The following is a 20,242-nucleotide window of genomic DNA, read 5'->3' on the forward strand; positions in this document are numbered from 1 at the left end:
ATTACGACGACTTCTGCGTGGATGATTCCGGTCTTGACGAAAAGTGTTTGATCTCTTTGAGCGCTTTTCTGAGCACGTCCATGTCAGTTCTCTTTAAGGAGCTCTCTCTTGTTGAGCCAACTGTAATATGTAGTGAAGTGTATGAAGCGTGTTCAGAGATGACAACGCTTTCGGGAGGGAAATCTCCAACCAACATCTCTTTTACTCTCCTGGTACTAATATTTAGCCAATGGCCCTTATATCAAATCCTTAAATAGCAATGCAAAAGGAATAGGTATATAATTAATTCACCCCACACTTGAGTTTGTTGTTTTTGCTTCTTTTTGCGGACTGCCTTGCAGTCACTGGGAATGCAATTAATCCACAGCTCATAAAAAATGAAGAATTAAATTTGTGATGATTCGATGATTTATGATAATTGATTACTTCGGTCGATCATAGTTTGCGATAACAAATTCGTGATAAAAAACAATGTTACGCTATGCAGCCACAATCACAATCAAGAGGTCTTGGCATCGTCAAAGTAGGTCGACAAGTGAATTCGACTTGAAGTCAGGCGTCGTGCTAGTTTAGTGATGTGTTTCGATCCGGAAGGTCAGCTTTTTAGCCTAAAGGACCTCGGTTAGGGCTCCCATCAAAAGCTAAAGAGAGTGCAATATCAAAATAAAAACTCCTTAAATGGGTGGCAAAACGTGACCCTGCCGTTCTAGGGGTCGGAACCAGGGCTGCTTTAAAACTCGTTCTTGATCTTGGGTCTTCATTTCTCTACCCTTTTTCGTTGGAATGGGAGCCCTACCAGAGGTTCTTCAAGCTAAATAGCTGATTTTCCGGATCGTAACCCCCCATCACTATGCTAGTTACAGCCATTCTTCTGGAGTACGCTGAACTTGCATTGGGGGTGTCTGGTACATGCTTGAGAAATTTGTCCAATGATGACTTGAACTTGTCGACAGCATTCTTTACGGACTTTATCTCAAAGTTCCTTAGCTCAATTGGTTAGTTTGTTGAGCAATCGTGGTCCATGGACAATGCAACTTTTATGTCTGTCTTTCCCCTCAAACCGAGGCAGTTTTGCGAGTATGCCTCTCCTATTGGTCTTATGGAATTCCACTCCAGGGTTGTGAACAATATTGTGTAGTGTTTTAAAAACATATATAATTGCGTAGTGTTCTCTATGTTGCTCTATACTATAAAGGTCCAAGATTTCCAGACGTCTCCAGTAGCCATCGTCCACTTGAATTTCATCGAGCTTCTTGGTGAATTTGGCTTGGATTTTCTCCAGAATTTGCATCTCATCAACCGTGCTCTGGAACCAGCTCATACTTCCGTAGTCAATTATATTCAAGATAAGTGACCCATACAAGATCATCATCAGGTCACAATTCCTTGATGAGAACAACCTAAGGATGAGGCCCATCATTTGCCCACATCTGTGCCTTTGTCATTCAATGCACCTCTGTCCTTTCCATTGGTACATTGTCTGGTCAGGATCGACGATATCGGTCTCACCGTGCACCGTGGAGTCGGAATTTCCTTTGAGTTGAAGAGCATTTTGCTCGCCCTTGCCCATCCACAGAGCAGGTCATCATCCGCTAGTAGCAACCGATCCTCTCCTCTATGTGCGACGACCATCTGGATTTTCAGATTGTCGGCAAACAAATGAGCCGACGAGTCCTGAATGACCCTTCGGATATCGTACATCATTATTAGCAGCATCAGTGGTCCGGTCACCCTGCATTGCGCCACACCTGATACCATGTCATGGCGTCATTAACTTTGATTTGGCACAGTTCCGGTTCTCATTATATTTCGGAAAATCCTGGCTGGGGGATCTACCAGTTCTTCCACGCATGCTTTGATTAGTCTTTGATTAGTATTGCAGGGATATTATCTACACCAGTAGCTGTGAGCTGAGATTTAAGGTCATTGCAGGCCTCTTTGACGTTCTCCTCTGTAAACGTTACAACCCTGATTTGGGTAGGCAATCTTGGTTGATCTGGCTGCAGTTCTTGAATAAAGAGTTGATCTGGATATTTGGTTGAATCAACCCTGTTGTCATTTTCATTGGGCGTCATTGTTTTGTCAAGGTGCAAACTACAGCTGTTGTGCGGACCAAATCTATGGTGAGGGTAAATAATCGTAAAAACTAGAGATTCTGGGTGTCATGAGGAGAAACAAAAGAATAGACTCTTAAGATTAAGAGACTTCATCAATGTGACATTGATGAACAATTTTCTTTTAGAGCATTGTGGTACAATAACGAACGAAGAAGAGGCAATACCTTCTTGTGAGGTGAGACCGGATTTACTATTAGCGATCACCTTCCAAGCATTGCCAATGTCAAGGAAAATGCCGGGAAGAAACTGGCAAACTGAAAGCGCAAGAGAGAAGTGCCCATGTGTCGAATGGTAAATACAAAAATTTCAAGCAGAACTTGGATGGGCCCGGTTGGGGATTATGTTTTTCAAACTAATAAATTCAAAACTTTACTTTTTTTAGAAAATTTCATTTTCTTCCTTGATTGCCTCTGCCTGAAGGAACACTTAAAATGGGATGCAACATTTTATTACAAAGCTTACTAGAAACCACTTTCACAAGGCCCTCATAGATTATTCATCAAGTACTAATGCTCTTTAGAAAGAGAGCTCGTGTTTGGAATTGCGAAAAAGTCCATCCAGTCAAAAAGCAGGATTTTTAAAGGCTAAAAAACTTAGTCAAAGATTTAACACCCATGGTCCATCGAAAAACAATCAGCCCGTAAAAGGGCTTTGCCTCAATGTGCCTCGTCTTATTTCCAAAAGAAGGCAACACAAATAAAAACGGCAAGTATTCATTTCCATGACAGAAACTTGGTTGCGACCAGAGATCTTAGAAGAAGAGCTAGCCATGGTTAGTTTCAATTTAGTTCGATAGAGTACCCCCTCATAATCCATTTTTTCCACTCTGGGGGTGTATGTCTATATCCAACGGCTTGATCTGTCTATTGTTACAACGTATAGGCCCCCCTTCTTGTTCAGTAAGCTCTTTTATGTCAACTCTCTAATTCACTGGAAATGAGTTGGATCAGGCAGTTTACTCGAAGGTTTTCTGCGTAGGAGACTTCAATTTTCAGGCTATAGTCGTAGAGTGGGAGGTCCTTGAATGTATGGTGAACCTCCGTCCAGGTAGAGAGTCCAAAGGTCCAAAGGTGTTGACCAGAAACATTGATGGAATGAGAGAGCTCTCATTGGGAGAGACTAAAAAGGTTGGGATTGTACAGTATTCAGAGAAGGTACGAAAGGTAACTGATACTGTACGTCTTCAAAAGCATCCATGAGCTTTGTCCCAAGCCAGGATTTAGGGTCAATTCTAGTGACCGTAGAGGCTTAATGTGCGTATTGAGAGCGCCTTCAAGTCCTCGAGAATCCAGACTAGTTCGAACAATGAAGTCCAACTACTCTCTCCTTTCTCGGGCTCCTTTTTTTTTTTAATTTACTTCCCTCTAATATTCGTACGGAATACGTAGGCCTTGTTGATCCGGTTGCATCTTTCAAGCCAGACTTGGACAAATTTTTAGATAGCATTCCTGATCAACCATATATTCAAGGACTAGCTCGGTCTGCCAACTCAAATTCGTTGGTAGACCAAATATCAACTAAAGATTGAATGGTAAAAATAGACGAATTATAACCTTTCATTTTAATAGTGCCGTGGATTACATTCCCTGTAGCGGTTAGAAAAGCCCGTGAAAAGCCAAACCAAAAAGAAAAATCATCTATCATGGAAATTCCACATCTGAAGCACTCATTGCACATCAGAGTCAAAAGCAACAATCAAAACAAGACTCGTATTTCTTGTTCCAGAATCGAAGTCAAGTTTGGCATGTTCAAACGAACAGTCAACTAGTTTTGTTGCAATTTTCCCATAATTAATTCAAAGGTCAGTTGGCCCACTCTTTAAAGCACGGACATGCAGTCTGCAATATTTATGCAACCAAAGGGTGGTGGTCTACCTTGTCTACCCAAGCTGCTTTCTTTTGAATCTTTCCTCTGATCTTCCTTTTTCGTACCTTCTACCTGGAAGGATCTAGAACTCGATTGGATCAACAACATCGGTGTTCAAATGTCATAAACTGTCCAACATAGCATGTACGATCATGCAGACGATCTAACAACAGATCGACCCGGTATTCATTCCTGAATAAAACCATCAGAGCCCGCTAATACACATGTATTACCTTTAGTTTAGAAGACAGATCCTTTCGTTGAAACCGTTTGTTCTTAGGAGAACGTTGAGGTGAGGTGTATTCTCTCGCTCTCTCGTCAAGCGAAGCTATTCGCTTGCTTGGTTTGGTTTGTTCTGGCAGTCCTGGTTGAGGAATCAGTCATGAAAATGCATGACTAGTTTGACTTCCAATTATTGAAAGACTCTGCTATTGAGTTCTCGTGTTGTTGGATTGACGAGGTTAAAGGCCGAACCAAGAGTGGAATTCAGGAAGCAGCATGGCTGCTTTGGGTGATACTTTGGTGAATAAGATCCTTGGACATAGTGATGCAGAAAAAGCGTTCCGACCTTGGTGGGATAACTTGGAAGACTACCTTATATATGGATTGGTCATGCTAGGTGAGTTTGGTTGATCAGTTGACAAGAAATGTATATAAATGCGCCAAGGAGCCAAGGTGTGGTCTCTGTGTGAGCAATTAACTTTATATGAACTAGAAATATTCAAAAGTAGTAAATATCGGTACTGTCGATGCTCGTCTCTTAAAAACGGGCTAGATGTTTCAGAAATCATTGTTAGTGTACTGTGAATGAAAAAAACTCATTGTTTTCAGCTATAATATTTGGAAAGTGTTGCATATTGTATTATTTTCTCCGGTATATCAATTGTAAGACGCTTTTGTGAAAGACTTTAGCTTTTAGCTATCACTCTCACGATGAAAGTACATTTTATTCGACGCGTTCCTATGTTCGAGAAACGAAGCGTCTGGTGAAATCAATACATTAAACACGCACTTCGGAATCATCAGAAGGAAATATAAAAAGGCTACACTATTGATGGACCGAAAGAGCCTTGAAAAAACCGAAGGCTTTGGTCTCAATGGAAACCAAAACAGAAACCAAAAGTATTTCGACCAAAAAAAAATCAAGGTAGAACTGAATCAATTTACAATTGCGAAGAAAAAGACGATTTACTGCAAGGAGGTGTTTAAAAAAAATTGAACCGAAGAAGCAAGCACGAATTTTATCATATTTTGAAACAAAGACAAGAAGACCTAGTTGAAAATAAACCCTCAATAGAAGTCATGAACAATCATAAGACAAGATTATTTTTGTTCGATTTTCTGTATTTCTTCAAAGTGTCGGAGACCGGGATCCAGTTCAATTCAAAGCTTGCACTTTAATGATTCGAGAGTGGCATAATATCTATCACCAACATGTACCAGTAATTACGTAGATTGCTACTCATCTATCGGGGTGAAAATGCCTTGTTCAGCTTCAACATAAATTACTAAACCCGAAATTGAATAATTGAAGTAAAGCCGTGTTTCATTACCAGGGCTGTCGAAAAATTACAAATGTATTTCTTTCCAATCTTTTTGCATTATTATTATTATTATTTATTTAATTTTTAAATCTTGGTTTCTCACGGGCTTTTCTAACCGCTACAGGGTATGCAATCCCCAGTACTATTCAAATGAAAGGTTATAGTTCGTCTATTTATTACCTTTCAATCTGTAGATGATGTTTGATCTACCTACAAATTTGAGTTGGCAGACCGAGCTAGTCCTTGAATGTAGGGTTGATCTGGAATGCTATCTAAAAATTTGTCAAAGTCTGACTTGAAAGATGTTGCCAGATCGACAAGGCTTACGTATTCCCTATGACAAATCAAACAATGAAGGAGCCCGAGAAAGAAGAGATGTGGACTTCATTGTTCGAACTAGTCTGGATTCTCAAGGACTTGAAGGTGCTCTCAATACGCACATTAAGCCTCTGCGGTCACTAGAATTGACACTAAATCCTGGGTTGGGACAAAGCTCATGGATGCTTTTGAAGACGTACAGTATCAGATACATTTGCACCGTATCTGAACACTGAACAATCCCAATTTTTTCAATCTCTCCTAATATGATAAGTCTCTCTTATATTATTTTGTGTATTTTGTATGTTTTTTACATTTTCAACAATTTTGACTAAAAACTCATGTTTATTTATCGATTTTAGCCCTTTTTCTTGAAAATATGTAAAAAAAGCTATCTTCTATCACTTCATGATATTTGCTTTTTTTTTTTTTTGGTGCGGACTTCCTTACCGCTACCGGGATTGGAATCCCAGCAGTTGAAGATGATTTTTTTCCTAAATTGTTTTTTTGGATAGCACAACCATTCCAGATTACATCTCTCCAGCTTTCATATACAATCTGCTCCAAATTCTTCACTTTTTTATTTCCATGACCCAAGTTGCTAATGAAAGAAGAAAATGATCCGTTTTATGGTATGCTTACTTGCAAGCACAACATAGTTAAGGCATGAATTAAGCTCAGATATTTTACCACGACGCAAGCTGCCTTTTTCGAAAGCACATGCCGTATTAAGAGTTTATTTTGTAACCTAGCATTCTCAATCTCTTGGCTTTGACTGCATGGCGCACTTTAAATAAGAAATAAGGCATACTATAACCATTCAGTAGGATAAAGTGCTTATAGAGGGAGTTTGTGCACCCATTGTTTGACATGGTCTTGAATTTGGCTTTAAATGGCATCTTGTTGTTTTATTGTTTTACTGGCTCTTGTAATAAGAGAAATTTGTACTGAAACTATCTGCATGTTTCTTTCCTTTTTTGCTCTGTTTGTTGCCTTTTTAATTGCATTTCAATTGCAAACTGACATAATTTCATTATCTACAAGGTAGTTGTTTATAATTTAATCGTATAGTTTCAATTCATCAACTAAAAAAGTACAATCCTTAGTTCCATGAAAAGGTCACGTTTTATTTTCCTCCAAAGAAGAAGAATTTTGTTTTGACTGGTTTTCGCATGATGCAATGAAATAATTGTTCTTTATCTTGACTTTGAGACTTTGAAAGTTTATAAGGTGTTGGGGCATTTTAGTGAAAAACTTGACGAGATGTTTTAGCCACCACTCATCCTCACAGTAGTTGTACTTTTAACTCAAGATGGTTGTTTTTCCGTGGTGTTTTAGTCAGGCATCAAACTTGAATGAAATACTATTGAAAGAACGCTTGGCAAAATTTAACCAGGTCCAAAAATATTTTCTGGAAATATTGTGAGATTGTTTAGTATTCAGAGAAGGTACAAAAAGAATCTGATGATGTCTGTTTACAAAAGCATCCATGGATGAGCTTTATCTCAACCCAGATTTCTGAGTCCACAAACAATAAAGTACTCCTGTTTTTATTAGACCTCTTCTTTCTTCAACTATCTATTTATCATAATTCATTTATTTAATATGTCTTATTAAACATATTTCAAGTCAAACTTGAGCATATTTTTGATCATCATTCCAGATCAACCCAACATTCATGGACTAGCTCGATCACCCAAATTAAATTTAGTGGTAGAACAAATATAATATCAAGTTCTTTTAATTCAACAACAATGGAAACTACATTTCTTGTAGTGACTAGAAAGATCTTATTAGTAATTTTCTATTTGTTTTATACTATAGTCCAATCGCTTGTTGTCGCTGTTTGGTATACCTGTGCCTCATACTGTATGTTGATCAAAATGTGGAGGTCATTGCCCAATTTTCAGAATACCTTCGTTTCAGGTGTGATTGTGGCACCCACGGCCATTATCATCTCGACCCCTCTGGACTGTACATTCTGTAGTCGATCAGGTTGCGAGGTTCCCTCGGGAATGAACTTGAGCCAACCCCAGGAAGATCCTGGATACAACACTTGGTGGGTCAAGAAGTACTGTACCTTCACGGCCATGGACGAATTCATCATTTACTTTCCCTACATCCTATTGATCATGGCATTGCTTATCGTATTCATAGAGCGTATGTTTGTCAGGTGAGGACAATTAACCTTACTTTGACCAACGGGCAGTCATATTTTCACGTGGGTTTAACAATCAATTGGCCTGAGTCATTGGGACTCCTGATTATGCAAGAATTAAAAAGAAATATTTTTTCATCCTCGTTCTCTTGCTCTTTCAAGTCTTTTCCGAAGTTCAAAGACAGAACCTTGACTCTATGTTGTATAAGTATGATTTTGATTACGAGCAACTTGAATAGTCTAAAGAGCGCAGAATATAGCAAAAGTCTCCTCATGAGAACAAAACGATGTAATGCTTCATCCCATAAAAAAACCATTTTCTTTTCAAATTTGGCCATCAATAAAAATATTGATATTAATCTAATTGCAACCAAAACATTCTATTCTGTTTTAAGGCTTTTTAAAGCGGGCTTAAAGTTGACCATGTTCTACAATCTGTTGGTCAAAGAGACTCTCGAAACCTCTTCGGTGCCGATCGGCAAGGAAATCTCCAACAATATCGAATTGGAAAATAGCAAAACGATTCTCCAGATATCCCAAAGCTTCTCCAGAGGATCCTTATACTTCATAAGCAACGTATTGCGGACAATTTCGGAGTTTCTCGTGGCCCTAGCCTTACTTTTATGGCTGTTGTACTACGGGTTGCCTTCAGGCAGAAAAGGACCTAGTCTCTACTGTGATGTCCACGGGTATCTCTACGAATGTGCCGGTCATCCTCAGCAATTCTACATGTATGTCTTGGCTGTTGTCATCATTCTGATTGCTGGATACATGCTTTGTTGCTTGTACAACATCCTCTGGTTACACATTCCTCAAATGGGGAACTTGAGTGGGCTCATGCACAAATACAAGAAGCGCCTCAAACGGAAGGCCAGGGCCGACAAATCTGAAGCCTTCAACGACAAAGGCTCAGTTTTTGACAAACAAGTCTTGGGTGAACTTCACAATATCTACTACAATAATCGCGATTTTAAGCTCCTCTTGGACTTATTGGCCCAAACTTCGGGAATTGCCCCGGCCATGCGGATATTAACCTTATTCGACAAGGAATTTCGGGACAACTCCTTGCCGGCTGATTTCACGTAAGTATGATGTTGGACTTGGTTGTTGCTTTCCTAGTGTTAATGACAACGTCCTTGGACTCTCAGAATGAATCGAGATGACACAAATTTGGAAATATACTTCGGCGATCCTCCCACGGTCAAGGATCTCTTCATTGAAGCCGATGAGGCTAGTGTTACTTACACAGTGGAGATCCTTCCCCCAACCAGCTCTAAATCGGTGTTTGCTTTTAAGGTTGGAGATGATGGTGCATCTTATACAATTAATGCGGTGAGTAGTAGAAGTCCAATGTGAGTGGAAATTTGAACATTTTACTGAATTCCAGAACGCGCTTTTCCGGTTAGGTTTGTTCCGCCCGACTCAAACATAAGTCTTATTACTCATTTTAGAACAAGAAGTTTACTTATCAGTATGCATGGGGTGGTCGCCTTGTCGTAAGAAAGAAGTCCCCCTATCATCCAAGCTGAATTATCTCCAAGACAAAATCATCTCATATTTCAATAAGTCAATGGTCAATTTGTTTTGTTTTACAGGTAGGAGATTCTGAAACTCCAATTACGACCAACGAATGCAAACTCAGGCGAACCATTTTTACTGGATTGGAACCGGATGTGGAGTATCAAATCCGAGCTTGCACCGTCATTAATGGCCGAGCCATTGCCAGAAGAATTGAAATGGTGCCTTCTTCACAGAAGGATGTCACCACTATTGAGAATATTCCATGAAAATTGTTGCTTGTTTTATAGTTTCTTGCTTCTTGTAGTACATTAACTATTCGAATATAAAGTTTATCAGAGTGGGCTTACAATGCATTTTTTCATACCTTTTGCTTTTTCGTCAAATATATCGTTTATCTTTTATTGTAATCCCTTCCTTTTTGGCCATAAATTTGGAATCAGTTTCACTTTTGATTGTTTTATCAACCCAATTTCAGGCATAAATAACAAGCTATTTTTCTCCAAAACGTCCAGAACAAATTTCGCTGCACATAAGGCACATTTTTCTCCTCTCTTGATTATTGCGTTTCAAACCAACATCACAAGGCATTCTATGTAAGCCATGGTCAATCATGAACCATAATATATGCAATATTTGGTCATGTAACGTGTTTGAATTAGTTGTTTTAGGGTACCGTTTAGCATAAGTTGGTCCGGAATCGTTGCCAAAAACGTCCCGTTTAAAACTCAGCAGTGGGTCATCTGATGTATAGAATCGTAGAAGGGAAAACAGCAACAAAACTGGCACTTGATTTTAAATAAAGGAGGATTTTAAGATCTTCCCCAGCTTGTTATCTAGTGCGTTGAATCTAAGACGTATTTCACATGACGCTGAGAATGAAGACAAATAAAAATGCCATTAATCAAATCCTGATTTTAACATAGATTTAAGAAGGAACTAGATTTATGCCAATCACCTTTGGTTCGTTGATTATTAATGAAACAATAAATTTGCCGTTTGAGATATCGCTTCTCTGAAATAGAATACTAATATTTGCATAACTTAATTTAGAATAATCTAAGCATTATAATGAACCATGTATCAAGTTAGACGATTTCTTATGCCACTTTTATCCGTATTATTCTGCAACAATTTAATTCACTTTTTCTTAAATCTCACTTACGGTACATTAGACTTTGGTTAGACCAGAACATGACGGACCTATGATAATTTGGCATGCAACATTACCAAAGATTTATTTGGCGTGTTGCCGGCATTGATATCAAGGACAGCATGAAGAAGAGACTTCTTGTATTGAGGGTCAAAAGTTTCCTTCACCAAGGATGGTGCCAAGGGCTGGTCAAATTTTCCAATGAATTGCTTCATGTGACTGTCCGTTGTGCAATGTCATGCTGATGATGCCCCGTTCACAAGCACTTTTTTATTGCAATTCATTGAGATTTGACGGGGATTAAAACGGACGTGAATTTCTCACTAAATGAAATTTAGCACTTGGCATTGGCCAGGCATGGGTTTCTCTGAATCAGAATGCGTTTCCGAACTCAGTGGCTCTGGAAGCATTCATCTTTCAGACAACGAGGAACTCGCCGACCTCTCTGAGGAAGAAGAGACCAAAATCGGTGACAAGTTTGCTGAGCTAACGGTCAACAACCCGAAAACCAACCCACGGTCATATGTATTGGTAGCTTCCAAAGTTCCTGGACATGAGGTCATCTACGTCCATCTTGGCCAAAAAGAGAGATCTCCCCTCAACCAGAAGTTTTTCCACAAACTCCGGGACAAGCTTCAGGTGGGCGTGGTGGAACTTTTCCTTAAAGGCGAGACCCCTCTCACCAACGTGCTTTGGCATAGCTGGTCCCAGCAAAGAGGCCTCATTGCTGTGGGTGATAAGGAAACTTCAAAAGCAATCATCCAACTGATTGCCCAGATGAGTATCAAACAACACAAATTTCGTGCCTGGAAACGGGGCGAATTTGGAGAGGGTAGGCTTGTGACAGTGTTCTTTGCTGGCAATAGCTTGCAATTGTGGGGTGGAGACAAGCTTTTGAAGCTTCTTAAATCTCAAAGCAAACTACTCGGCAATCACGTTGGAGTCAAAACCACCGACACAGATAAAGGGCCAAAAATGATCTTCTTTGCAGACCCCGTCTTATGGAAAGATCTCAAAGGCAGAGCGACATCGCTGGCTCAACACAAAGTCGTCCTAGGGTTAGGACTCGCCCAGTACGTGTTCCACCTGAGCCGGAAATCGAATGTGAACGCTCCTCGGGAGGACACTCCTTGCTTGAGAAGGGGAGGAGACGAAACCCGTGACAGGGAAAGCATCTGGAGGCGACGACCGATGTGAGGAGGTCACCGCAAGAAAGGCCCCTGTTCTGGCGGTAGAGGTGGCAGACGAGACGGAAGCGGTAAGCTCAACCGCTGAAATTCCTGCCTCGGAAGACGGGGGAGAACAAGCTGGATCAGACTGGAAAGTGGTGGCCAACTCTCAGAGGAAGTCGCCACTGGAAGAGGGAAGCTCATCCAAACTGTCCAAGGGACAAAGCTAAGTTTTCGGGAACTAATTTAGTAGCATGACTACCCCAACCTATGATGATTAATGCCAGACTTTCTGGCAACTGAACCTACAAAGATGAAAGCTTGCAACCAACAACAGCTTGGTAGTAGTAATGTCAGTATCTCTTCCTATGCTGATGATACAAAATTGGTAGTTGGTAGGAATGGTCAGGATTCTGGTTGTCTGGCAAAGGTCCTAGACCAAATTTATTGTTGCTGCGAGTAACATGGCCTTGAATGGAATGAAATTCCGCTCAATGACCTTTGGGTCGACGCCATTAGACACTCCACTATTAGATGATGAAGGTAAGGACATTGAGCAGGTCTCATCCATGAAGGATTTAGGTGTAGTCCTCCAAGATAATGGAAAGTTCGATGAGCATATCCAGTTGAAAGTTGGTAAGGCTTTTCAAACATGTGGTTGGATATATCGCACGTTTAAGTCCAGAGATAGTGTCACGATGCTAACTCTGTACAAGTCGATTGTTCAGCCGCATCTTGAATATGCCTCTCCCATTTGGGCTCCAATTAGTTCAGCAGGTTTGCAAAAGCTCGAGCAGGTCCAAAGATGTTTTACTAGGAACATTGAAGATATGAGAGAGCTCTCGTATTGGGAGAGGTTAGAAAGGTTGGGATTGTACAGTACTCAGAGAAGGTACGAAAGGTATCTGAAATTGTACGTTTTCAAAAGCATTCATGAGCTTTGTCCCAACCCAGGATTTAGGGCCAATTCTTGTGACCGTAGAGGTTTAACGTGCGTATTGAGAGCACCTTCAAGGCCTCGAGAATCCAGGCCAGTTCGAACAATGAAGTCCACTTCTCTTCTTTCTCGCGCTCCTTCATTGTTTAAGTTGCTTCCCTCTAATATTCGTCGGGAATACGTAAGCTTGTCGATCTGGCAACATCTTTCAAGTCAGACTTGGACAAACTTTTAGATAGCATTCCAGATCGACCCTACATTCAAGGACTAGCTCGGTCTGCCAACTCAAATTCGTTGGTGGACCAAATATCATTAAGATTGAAAGGTAATGAATAGACGTATTATAACCTTTCATTTTAATAGTACTGGGGATTACATTTCCTGTAGCGCTATAAAAGTCCGTGAAAAAAAACAAACCAAAAAAACTAAAGAAAAATAAATGGAAAATTTATTCATTTCATTTAATTACCTTATTCATATACAAATTAGACTTGGTGGATTTGGCTTACCCTTGAATATAGGGTTGATCAGACAAATTTTCCAAGTTAGATGAAAAAGCTGCCATTGGATCAACAACTACATACTCCCTAGGAATATTTGAGAGATGCAATTTGAACAATGAAGGAGCATTGTTTTAACTAGCCAGGACCATCAAGGTCTTAAATGTGATTTGAAATCAATGAGGCCGCGAGTAGTTGTCTAGTCAATGGGGTCCATCAGGGTTGGAGAGAAAAGCTTTTTGAAACCTCGCTATAAGACGTTTCAAGCTTTACATTGCCTCCTATTTAGATTCTTGACTGAGAAGGAAGAGTTGACTAATCCATGGAGGCCGTAATTGAGCACCCCCTCAGCCGGAATACGGTACATCTGATTAGGTGACTCAATACTTAAACATCTTCTCGACAGGTTTTGCAGAGCTTTCCTTTCCAGGCCTAACTGCCTCCATGGTCTAACTGGTCTCATTGAATCAAAAAGATGCCCTCCATGTCTAGCCATAAGTGAACATTAGGAGTTGATACTGTAACAAAAACTAGTTATGATAAAACTCTGGTAAACTTTGCGTATGTGCTGATTTTTTATTCACCTCCGACTAAGGCACTCACCAATGGAACCGAGGATCCTTGGAATGAAAGCTTTTGAATCAGCGTTAATTGTGATGTCCAACCAATTTCCAGCTTTTTCCAGAATTATGATTTGCATTGCTTCTCTGAGACCAAATCAGCATACAAGAATTTGATATATTCGTGGTTCGGGTATTTTCATCATATCAATTTATGTGAAAGGCAAACTATTCGGCATACTTTTTAAATATCCCGAGTTCCTCGAACTCATCAATCATGTCAAAGACTCGTCGACGGAGTTCCTTCACGGAGGGATGAGAAGTCTCCGATAAAAATAACTTTCGCCGATGCCCTTCAAGTTTGCGCTGCCAATTCAATCCGCTAATGGTCAGTTGATCAGGACTTAAAGAGTTGGGCATCACCTTATGAAAGAAAGTTCTTTGAGAATCCAAAAATGAATCCGGTTAAAATCAAAACTTGTTCCTCTTACCAACACACCTCCCACCAATCCGATGGCTCGTCGATCTTGAAAATCTTGGTAAAATTGCTCAAAACTGATGTCAGGTATGTGAGGCGATAAATAAGAGGAAAATATGGTGAAATAGGATCTCAGCAGTTGTGCCAAGTGCTGGTCCCTAAATTGGCGATCTGTGCAACTATACAGCAAATAACACAAATCCACCGCGGGATGACCAATGTTGGAGACTTGATAGTCGATAAATTTGACATCTTTTGGGCTTCCATCTGAAATCAGTTTTAAAAAAATTAAACAACGTCGTCCATATGGCTGGTAGCCAAGTTTGAGTCGAGAACTAGCCTGCATTTAATTGGAACAAAATGTTGTTGTTCCACAAATCACCGTGAAGTAATGTCCGGAACACAGAGTGTTCGTTTTTCCCGAGGAATTCCGAAGAGACCGCCTTTGCCATATTCTTAACGCTTTTGAGCATGACATCGATATTGACTTGGTCATCGCCTCGGGCAATTCGCATGTCCCCAAAGTTCTTAAAACTAGATTGGAACATTTTGCGAATCATCGCCTCAAAACCGAGAGGAGTTTTCATGGCATAAATATCCTTGATTTTAGCTTGGTTAAGGGGAAAGTCCGACGGGAATTCTTTATCATTGAGCAGAAGCCACCAAGCGCCATGGAAATGAGCCACTTTATCCACAACCAGTTTGGTGTGCTCCAGAGGCAGAATATTTATCTTATTGTGCATTTGGTAAGGTTGAGGACGTTTGGTCAAATCCTCCATGATCATGATGCCTTGCTCTTTCTTGGTGCAAAGACACCAAGCAAAGAAGCAACAATGCTTTCGACAACAACCTGGGGACACGAAATCTTCTTGAAAGGTGGAAGCTCCATGAAACAGCGTGGGGGATATTCCTGGAACCAAAGACAAACGGTAGATGTTATTCTCCACCGATTAGTTGTCAGTTCTACTTTTTTCAAAACCTAATCTAACCTAACATGATATTAATAACCCTTAAAGTTTGTATCAAAACCTTTTAACTTTTCGCCACAAATTTAAAAATGAGCACCGCCATGAGCATCTAATCGGTGGAAAATAACTTTTAGCAAGAAAACACCTTATAGTTGGAGAATCGACCGGTTGAAACAAAAAGAAATTTTGCTTTTAGTCTTACGATAGAGCACCAGACCATGATCGGGAAAGATGCATTCATTGAGGGATCAACATACGCTCTAACCCACCGACGAAAATGTCCATTTCTAAGCTCCTCACACAACTAGTTTTGTGACGAACCAGAGTAACTATGAGGGTCATTGGGAAAGTAGCCAACTTGTAATCGACCCTGAATTATCGCACTTATGGGGCTTCATTTCATAAATTTTTAGGGAATTGCTTGTTGATGGGGGAGCTTGATGATCGCAATATTATTTGTCCTCAGATCAGATAATGCCATTATTTGATCCGTGGATATTCCCCTTAAACCACAATCAAAGTTGGAGTTTTACAGAACTTGTTAGCCAGCCTCTACCAAAGGCACGGGAAATTCGGGCTAAAACAATTTCTCATCTCAAAAGCAAACTAGCGAATTGTTCTATTTTCATATCACTATCTGTCCTCATATGCTATGTTGAAATTGCATAATAAATCCCAGAAAAGTGTCAAGTGTTGCTGATAAAATTGCAAAGTTTGCAGATGCAATAAATTTGCAGAAATATCTGGTCTATGCAAGTTTCTTCCCCAGTTTGCAAGATTGTTGGCCGACCTAGCACTCTAGCCGACCCTAACCATGACCTTGACAAATCTTGCTTGAGTTTGTTTGCAATTTGTAAAAATGAATGGCGCCTTGAAAAAAGAACCAATGAGATTTAAAAAAGCAAAAACAAACCATAAATTTGAGTTTGTTTTCGTCATTTATTCAAGTTGTTACTTTCTTTGTGTCAGAGATATTCTGTTATTGAGTTAAGAAAATAGTGATGTGTTAAAATCACACATAACTTGATTTTTGGTGAATTTCGTGGACTTACGTACCCTAGAATTGACTGAAATATTTTTTGATTAGGGAGAACTTTGACTGGCATGGTGTTCGGATAAAAGCATTGCAACAGAACTTCAGAATAATTTACCATTCTTGGACTCACCTACCAATTGACTGGAATGCGTCAAATCATAGTTGACTAATGTCAAGCATTGTAATTTGCTTGTCACCTTGAGTTGACAAATAATCTTGCCATTTTGATATTTTCTTTTCCCTTATTCCAAAAAGGGCATTTTCTTTCTTGAACAAGAATAATCCTAGTTTTACCTTTCGGTTCAAGCTACAGTTTTTGCTCACCCTTTCATACGCAGATTATTTCAGTCAATCGGGCTAGAGCATTTCTATTACCTTAATCTTACTAACCTTCTAGCTCTGGATATTTGGAACCTAGGATTACGGATCCCTCCTGGTACCAAAATATTTCTTTGGCAAAGGTCAAGGAAAGTTTGCCACTTATATCATGTAAAATACTATCCATAGGAACTTTGATGAACGTGTGCACTTCCTTGTCTTGTCCATTAATGCTTAATTTCAAAGATATCTTTTTGATATCTGAATTGTATTGCTCATTGATTCCATCCAGTTTGGTTTGGCCACCAATATCCAGGACCTTTACGTTCTTTGTTTTGAAATAACTTTGGAAAATCCGCTCCCAATTGGCTTCATTCAAGTCCTCAAGACAAAGAATATCGTCCAATCCTCTCATGATCATCACTAGAATTCACACTATGAACTTTAGGGCCAGAGACACGTCAATATTATCTAACTAATTCAAACTTGTCAATTGTGCTCGTTCAATTACTTGCGAACATTGAGTACATTGGGCACTCGTCAACGAATTGTACACACTCCGTTTTCAGCTGAAAGGCGGGTGCAACAGATTAAACCCGTTGGCTGCACTTGGCCATGGCTGGTCCATCCATACTAATGGCTTATGAACGTTTACTACGCCCTATCGTTCGCTTTGGTGAACTTCAAGGGCATACGAATTTTGTTGTTTTTTCCATGGCCATGAAACGCGTGGATTGCAGTGGTGCCAGATGAAGGTGTTTCGAAGTCTGTGGCGGGGAAAGTATTGCTTTGCCTTTGCCAGTCGGAGGAATATGCCTCAAAATAGGCAGAATTTGGCAGCGTTTTGATTTCAGAAGAGGTAGATTTTAGTGGACATTTTTTTTTGCGGACTTCCATACCGCTACCGGGATTGGAATCCCAGCATTTCAAGACGAGAAGATTATTCATTTTACTTGACTTTTATCTATATACATTATTTGATCGACCAACGAATTGGAGTTGGCTGATCTGGCTAATCCCAGAACATAAGGTTGATCCAGAATTTTAGTCTAAATCTTGTCCAAGTCTGACTTATATCCTGCTACTGGATCAACGCCTACATAAGCCCTACGAATATTTGAGGGCAGCAAATTGAACAATGAAGGAGCCCGAGCAAGAAGAGAGGTAGACTTCATTGTTTTAACTAGCTTGGATTCTCGAGGACTTGAAGGTGCTCTCAATAGGCACATTACGCCTCTACGGTCACTAGAATTGACCCTAAATACAGGGTTGGGACAAAGCTCATGGATGCTTTTGAAGACGGACAGTATCAGATACCTTTCGTACCTTCTCTGAACAGTGTACATACAGTCCCAACTTTTTTAGCCTCTCCCAATATGAGAGCTCTCTCAATCCTGTGATGTTCCTAGTGAAACATCTTTGGACTTGTTCGACCTCTTGCAAACCTGCTGAACTCATTGGAGCCCAAATGGGTGAGGCATATTCAAGATATGGCTGAACAATCGACTTGTACAGAGTTAGCATCGTGATGCTATCTCTGGACTTAAACGTGCGATATATCCAACCACACATTTGAAAAGCTTTACCCACCTTCAACTGGATATGCTCATCGAACTTTCCATTATTTTGGAGGACTACACCTAGATCTTTCATAGATGAGACCTGCTCAATATCTTTACCTCCATTATCTACGAGTGGAGTATTTAAAGGAGTTGACCCAAATGTCATTGAGCGGAATTTCATTCCGTTCAGGGCCATATTACTCTCAGTTACCCAAGAGTAGATTCGATTTAAGTCCTTTGCAAGGCTACTGGAATCTTGGCCATTCCTACCAGAAACTAACTTTGTATCGTCAGCATAAGAAGAGAGACTGGCAGTAATACTTAGCTTTTGAAGCGGGGCAACGAATATTATAAACAAGAGGGGCCCTAAGATGGAATCCTGGGGAACACCTGACATGACATCATGTATGTCACTAAGTGATCCCTCGACCTTAACAATTTGCTTCCTATCCTGAATGAAGCAACAGTTCCTTTTTCGAAGAAAGGAACGAATTACTGTAATTTCACTACTTGTAATTTCGTTACTAATGCCCTGGTTGTTAGGCTCGTATGTTGTGGTTGCTTCATTTATTCTACAATACACAATGATGGAAGGATTTGTTTGATTCGGAAGATGTAAACACGCAGTTCTTCTCTCGCTCTCAGAAAATAAGGAAGGGGGGTAGGCTGGGATTAGGTTTAGGATTAAGGTCGGCTCCATAACTATGAGACTGAACTTGTCTGCACCTTCGCTTCCTTTGCGTCCCTTCTACGTGGACGGAGGTACACCCTACATTAAAGCAAGTCGTATGTCTCTTGGACTGACGGCACATGTACGGGTGAAAAAAGGGGCAATCTACCTTTGAACATCCCTTCTTCCCATTGTACTTCTCAAGACCGAACTTGAGTACGTAGTTTTTGACACCATTTAGGGGGGTCAAACTGACAGCCTTTTCCTTCTTCAGGACCACGCTGCTTTCGAAAAAGTGGACAGACTGTTTTCCCAAAAACTATTTTATCCCGCTCAACTATAAGTGGAGGCACCAATTCAACGTCTACATTGGTAAAATCAGTCGACATCTCAACTACTGGGTGAGCCTGTTCTTCAAGCAGCACCCTCGGTTTCATTGACCCAAGCAACTAAAGCCTCTATATTAAAGGGCTTATTGACGACGGAAGGATCCTTCCCTGCCAAGACCAAGTCCAAACATTGTCTAGCCTTTTTGCTGACTTTTCCAAAGCCTCCATCATGACGGCAGAGGAACTATCAATGAGAAGCAAAATCAAGAGACCAAGAAAAAGAAGGAGAAAAACTAAAAGGCTATGCAATCTTGTCCTGCGATACAGGACAACGAAGCAGAATAGGAATGAACTACTTCACATCAAACTAAACATACAAATTTAAGATGAAGAAAGTAAACAAGAAATAAGGGACAGAGAAAAGCAAGGAATCAAGAACATATGTAAGCTAGGAAAACAAGACAAAAACACAGAAATAAGCTCAGCTAACTGATCTATCACGAAATGAAATCAATACACTAATGAACAATAAATTCTAGCTGTCAAGGATCAATACAATCAAACTAAAGAACTACACATAACGATTTGGAACTAGAAATACTACAATACAGATCACAGAGAACCTCCTAAAGCTAAACATAAATTAGCAATAAACTTATTAGGTTTTAAAGTAATTACGTCTTGCCAAAGAGCCGTGAAAAACCTAATTGAGTGGATGAATTGCAATTCCCATTCATTCATCGACTCTAGTACCCAGCAACGAAATATGTGAAAGTTTTGCTATTTTAACCGTTATTTATTGAATCGAAAAAAACTGAAGCTGGTAACGTTTACCTCTCCCAAAATGATTAGTTTTAGGCAAATTTTTGGAGAAATTGTAAGCGACACATGATCGAATGAATTTGGATTGCAGTCGTATGTCATTTTAAGTGATATTTTTAACAATGCTATTGTTGCAATTCATTATATTTGGTCGAGGGATGGGACCCTTTGTAATGGTCTCGGAAGTAAATTCAGGCATATGAAAATTTTACATTAGGG

General features: G+C 40.0%; 2 protein-coding genes and 1 long non-coding RNA gene across 4 annotated transcripts; 2 read left to right on the forward strand and 1 right to left on the reverse strand.

Annotated features, from left to right (window-relative positions):
* The first annotated feature begins 1,652 nt into the window (after positions 1 to 1,652).
* On the forward strand, positions 1,653 to 9,866 carry LOC131888715 (uncharacterized). 2 transcript variants are annotated; one of them, XM_059237637.1, is made up of 5 exons: positions 1,653 to 2,292; positions 7,772 to 8,018; positions 8,399 to 9,085; positions 9,152 to 9,335; positions 9,599 to 9,866. In XM_059237637.1, the coding sequence occupies exons 2-5, from the start codon at positions 7,861 to 7,863 to the stop codon at positions 9,788 to 9,790; spliced, it is 1,221 nt and encodes a 406-aa protein (XP_059093620.1). In that variant the 5' UTR covers positions 1,653 to 2,292; positions 7,772 to 7,860; the 3' UTR covers positions 9,791 to 9,866. The 2 variants fall into 2 exon arrangements, with proteins under 2 accessions (XP_059093620.1, XP_059093618.1); XM_059237635.1 differs by lacking the exon at positions 1,653 to 2,292 and adding an exon at positions 4,123 to 4,602.
* A 1,420-nt stretch (positions 9,867 to 11,286) lies between these two features.
* Positions 11,287 to 19,658, forward strand: LOC131888602 (uncharacterized). The gene is made up of 3 exons (XR_009374131.1): positions 11,287 to 11,932; positions 19,147 to 19,273; positions 19,361 to 19,658. It is a non-coding gene; the product is annotated as an uncharacterized LOC131888602 (long non-coding RNA).
* Positions 13,999 to 17,201, reverse strand: LOC131888601 (uncharacterized). Its single transcript, XM_059237501.1, has 4 exons — positions 16,713 to 17,201; positions 14,659 to 15,228; positions 14,332 to 14,585; positions 13,999 to 14,263 (listed from the first exon to the last, which is right to left on the reverse strand). The coding sequence occupies exons 1-4, from the start codon at positions 17,059 to 17,061 to the stop codon at positions 14,069 to 14,071; spliced, it is 1,368 nt and encodes a 455-aa protein (XP_059093484.1). The 5' UTR covers positions 17,062 to 17,201; the 3' UTR covers positions 13,999 to 14,068.
* Positions 19,659 to 20,242: the final 584 nt, after the last annotated feature.

This window comes from Tigriopus californicus, chromosome 10 (genome assembly GCF_007210705.1).
Source record: "Tigriopus californicus strain San Diego chromosome 10, Tcal_SD_v2.1, whole genome shotgun sequence".
In the NCBI taxonomy this organism is placed as follows: Eukaryota; Metazoa; Arthropoda; class Copepoda; order Harpacticoida; family Harpacticidae; genus Tigriopus; species Tigriopus californicus.

Coding starts and splice junctions, on each gene's coding strand:
- LOC131888601 (XM_059237501.1), bottom strand. CDS start 17,061: ATGATCATGAGAGGATTGGACGATATTCTTTGTCTTGAGGACTTGAAT. Junction 14,586..14,658: donor TTTGTTCCAATTAAATGCAG/GCTAGTTCTCGA, acceptor AACTGATTTCAG/ATGGAAGCCCAAAAGATGTC. Junction 14,264..14,331: donor GATTGGTGGGAGGTGTGTTG/GTAAGAGGAACA, acceptor TTCTTTCATAAG/GTGATGCCCAACTCTTTAAG.
- LOC131888715 (XM_059237635.1), top strand. CDS start 4,482: ATGGCTGCTTTGGGTGATACTTTGGTGAATAAGATCCTTGGACATAGT. Junction 9,086..9,151: donor TCCTTGCCGGCTGATTTCAC/GTAAGTATGATG, acceptor TTGGACTCTCAG/AATGAATCGAGATGACACAA. Junction 9,336..9,598: donor CATCTTATACAATTAATGCG/GTGAGTAGTAGA, acceptor TTTGTTTTACAG/GTAGGAGATTCTGAAACTCC.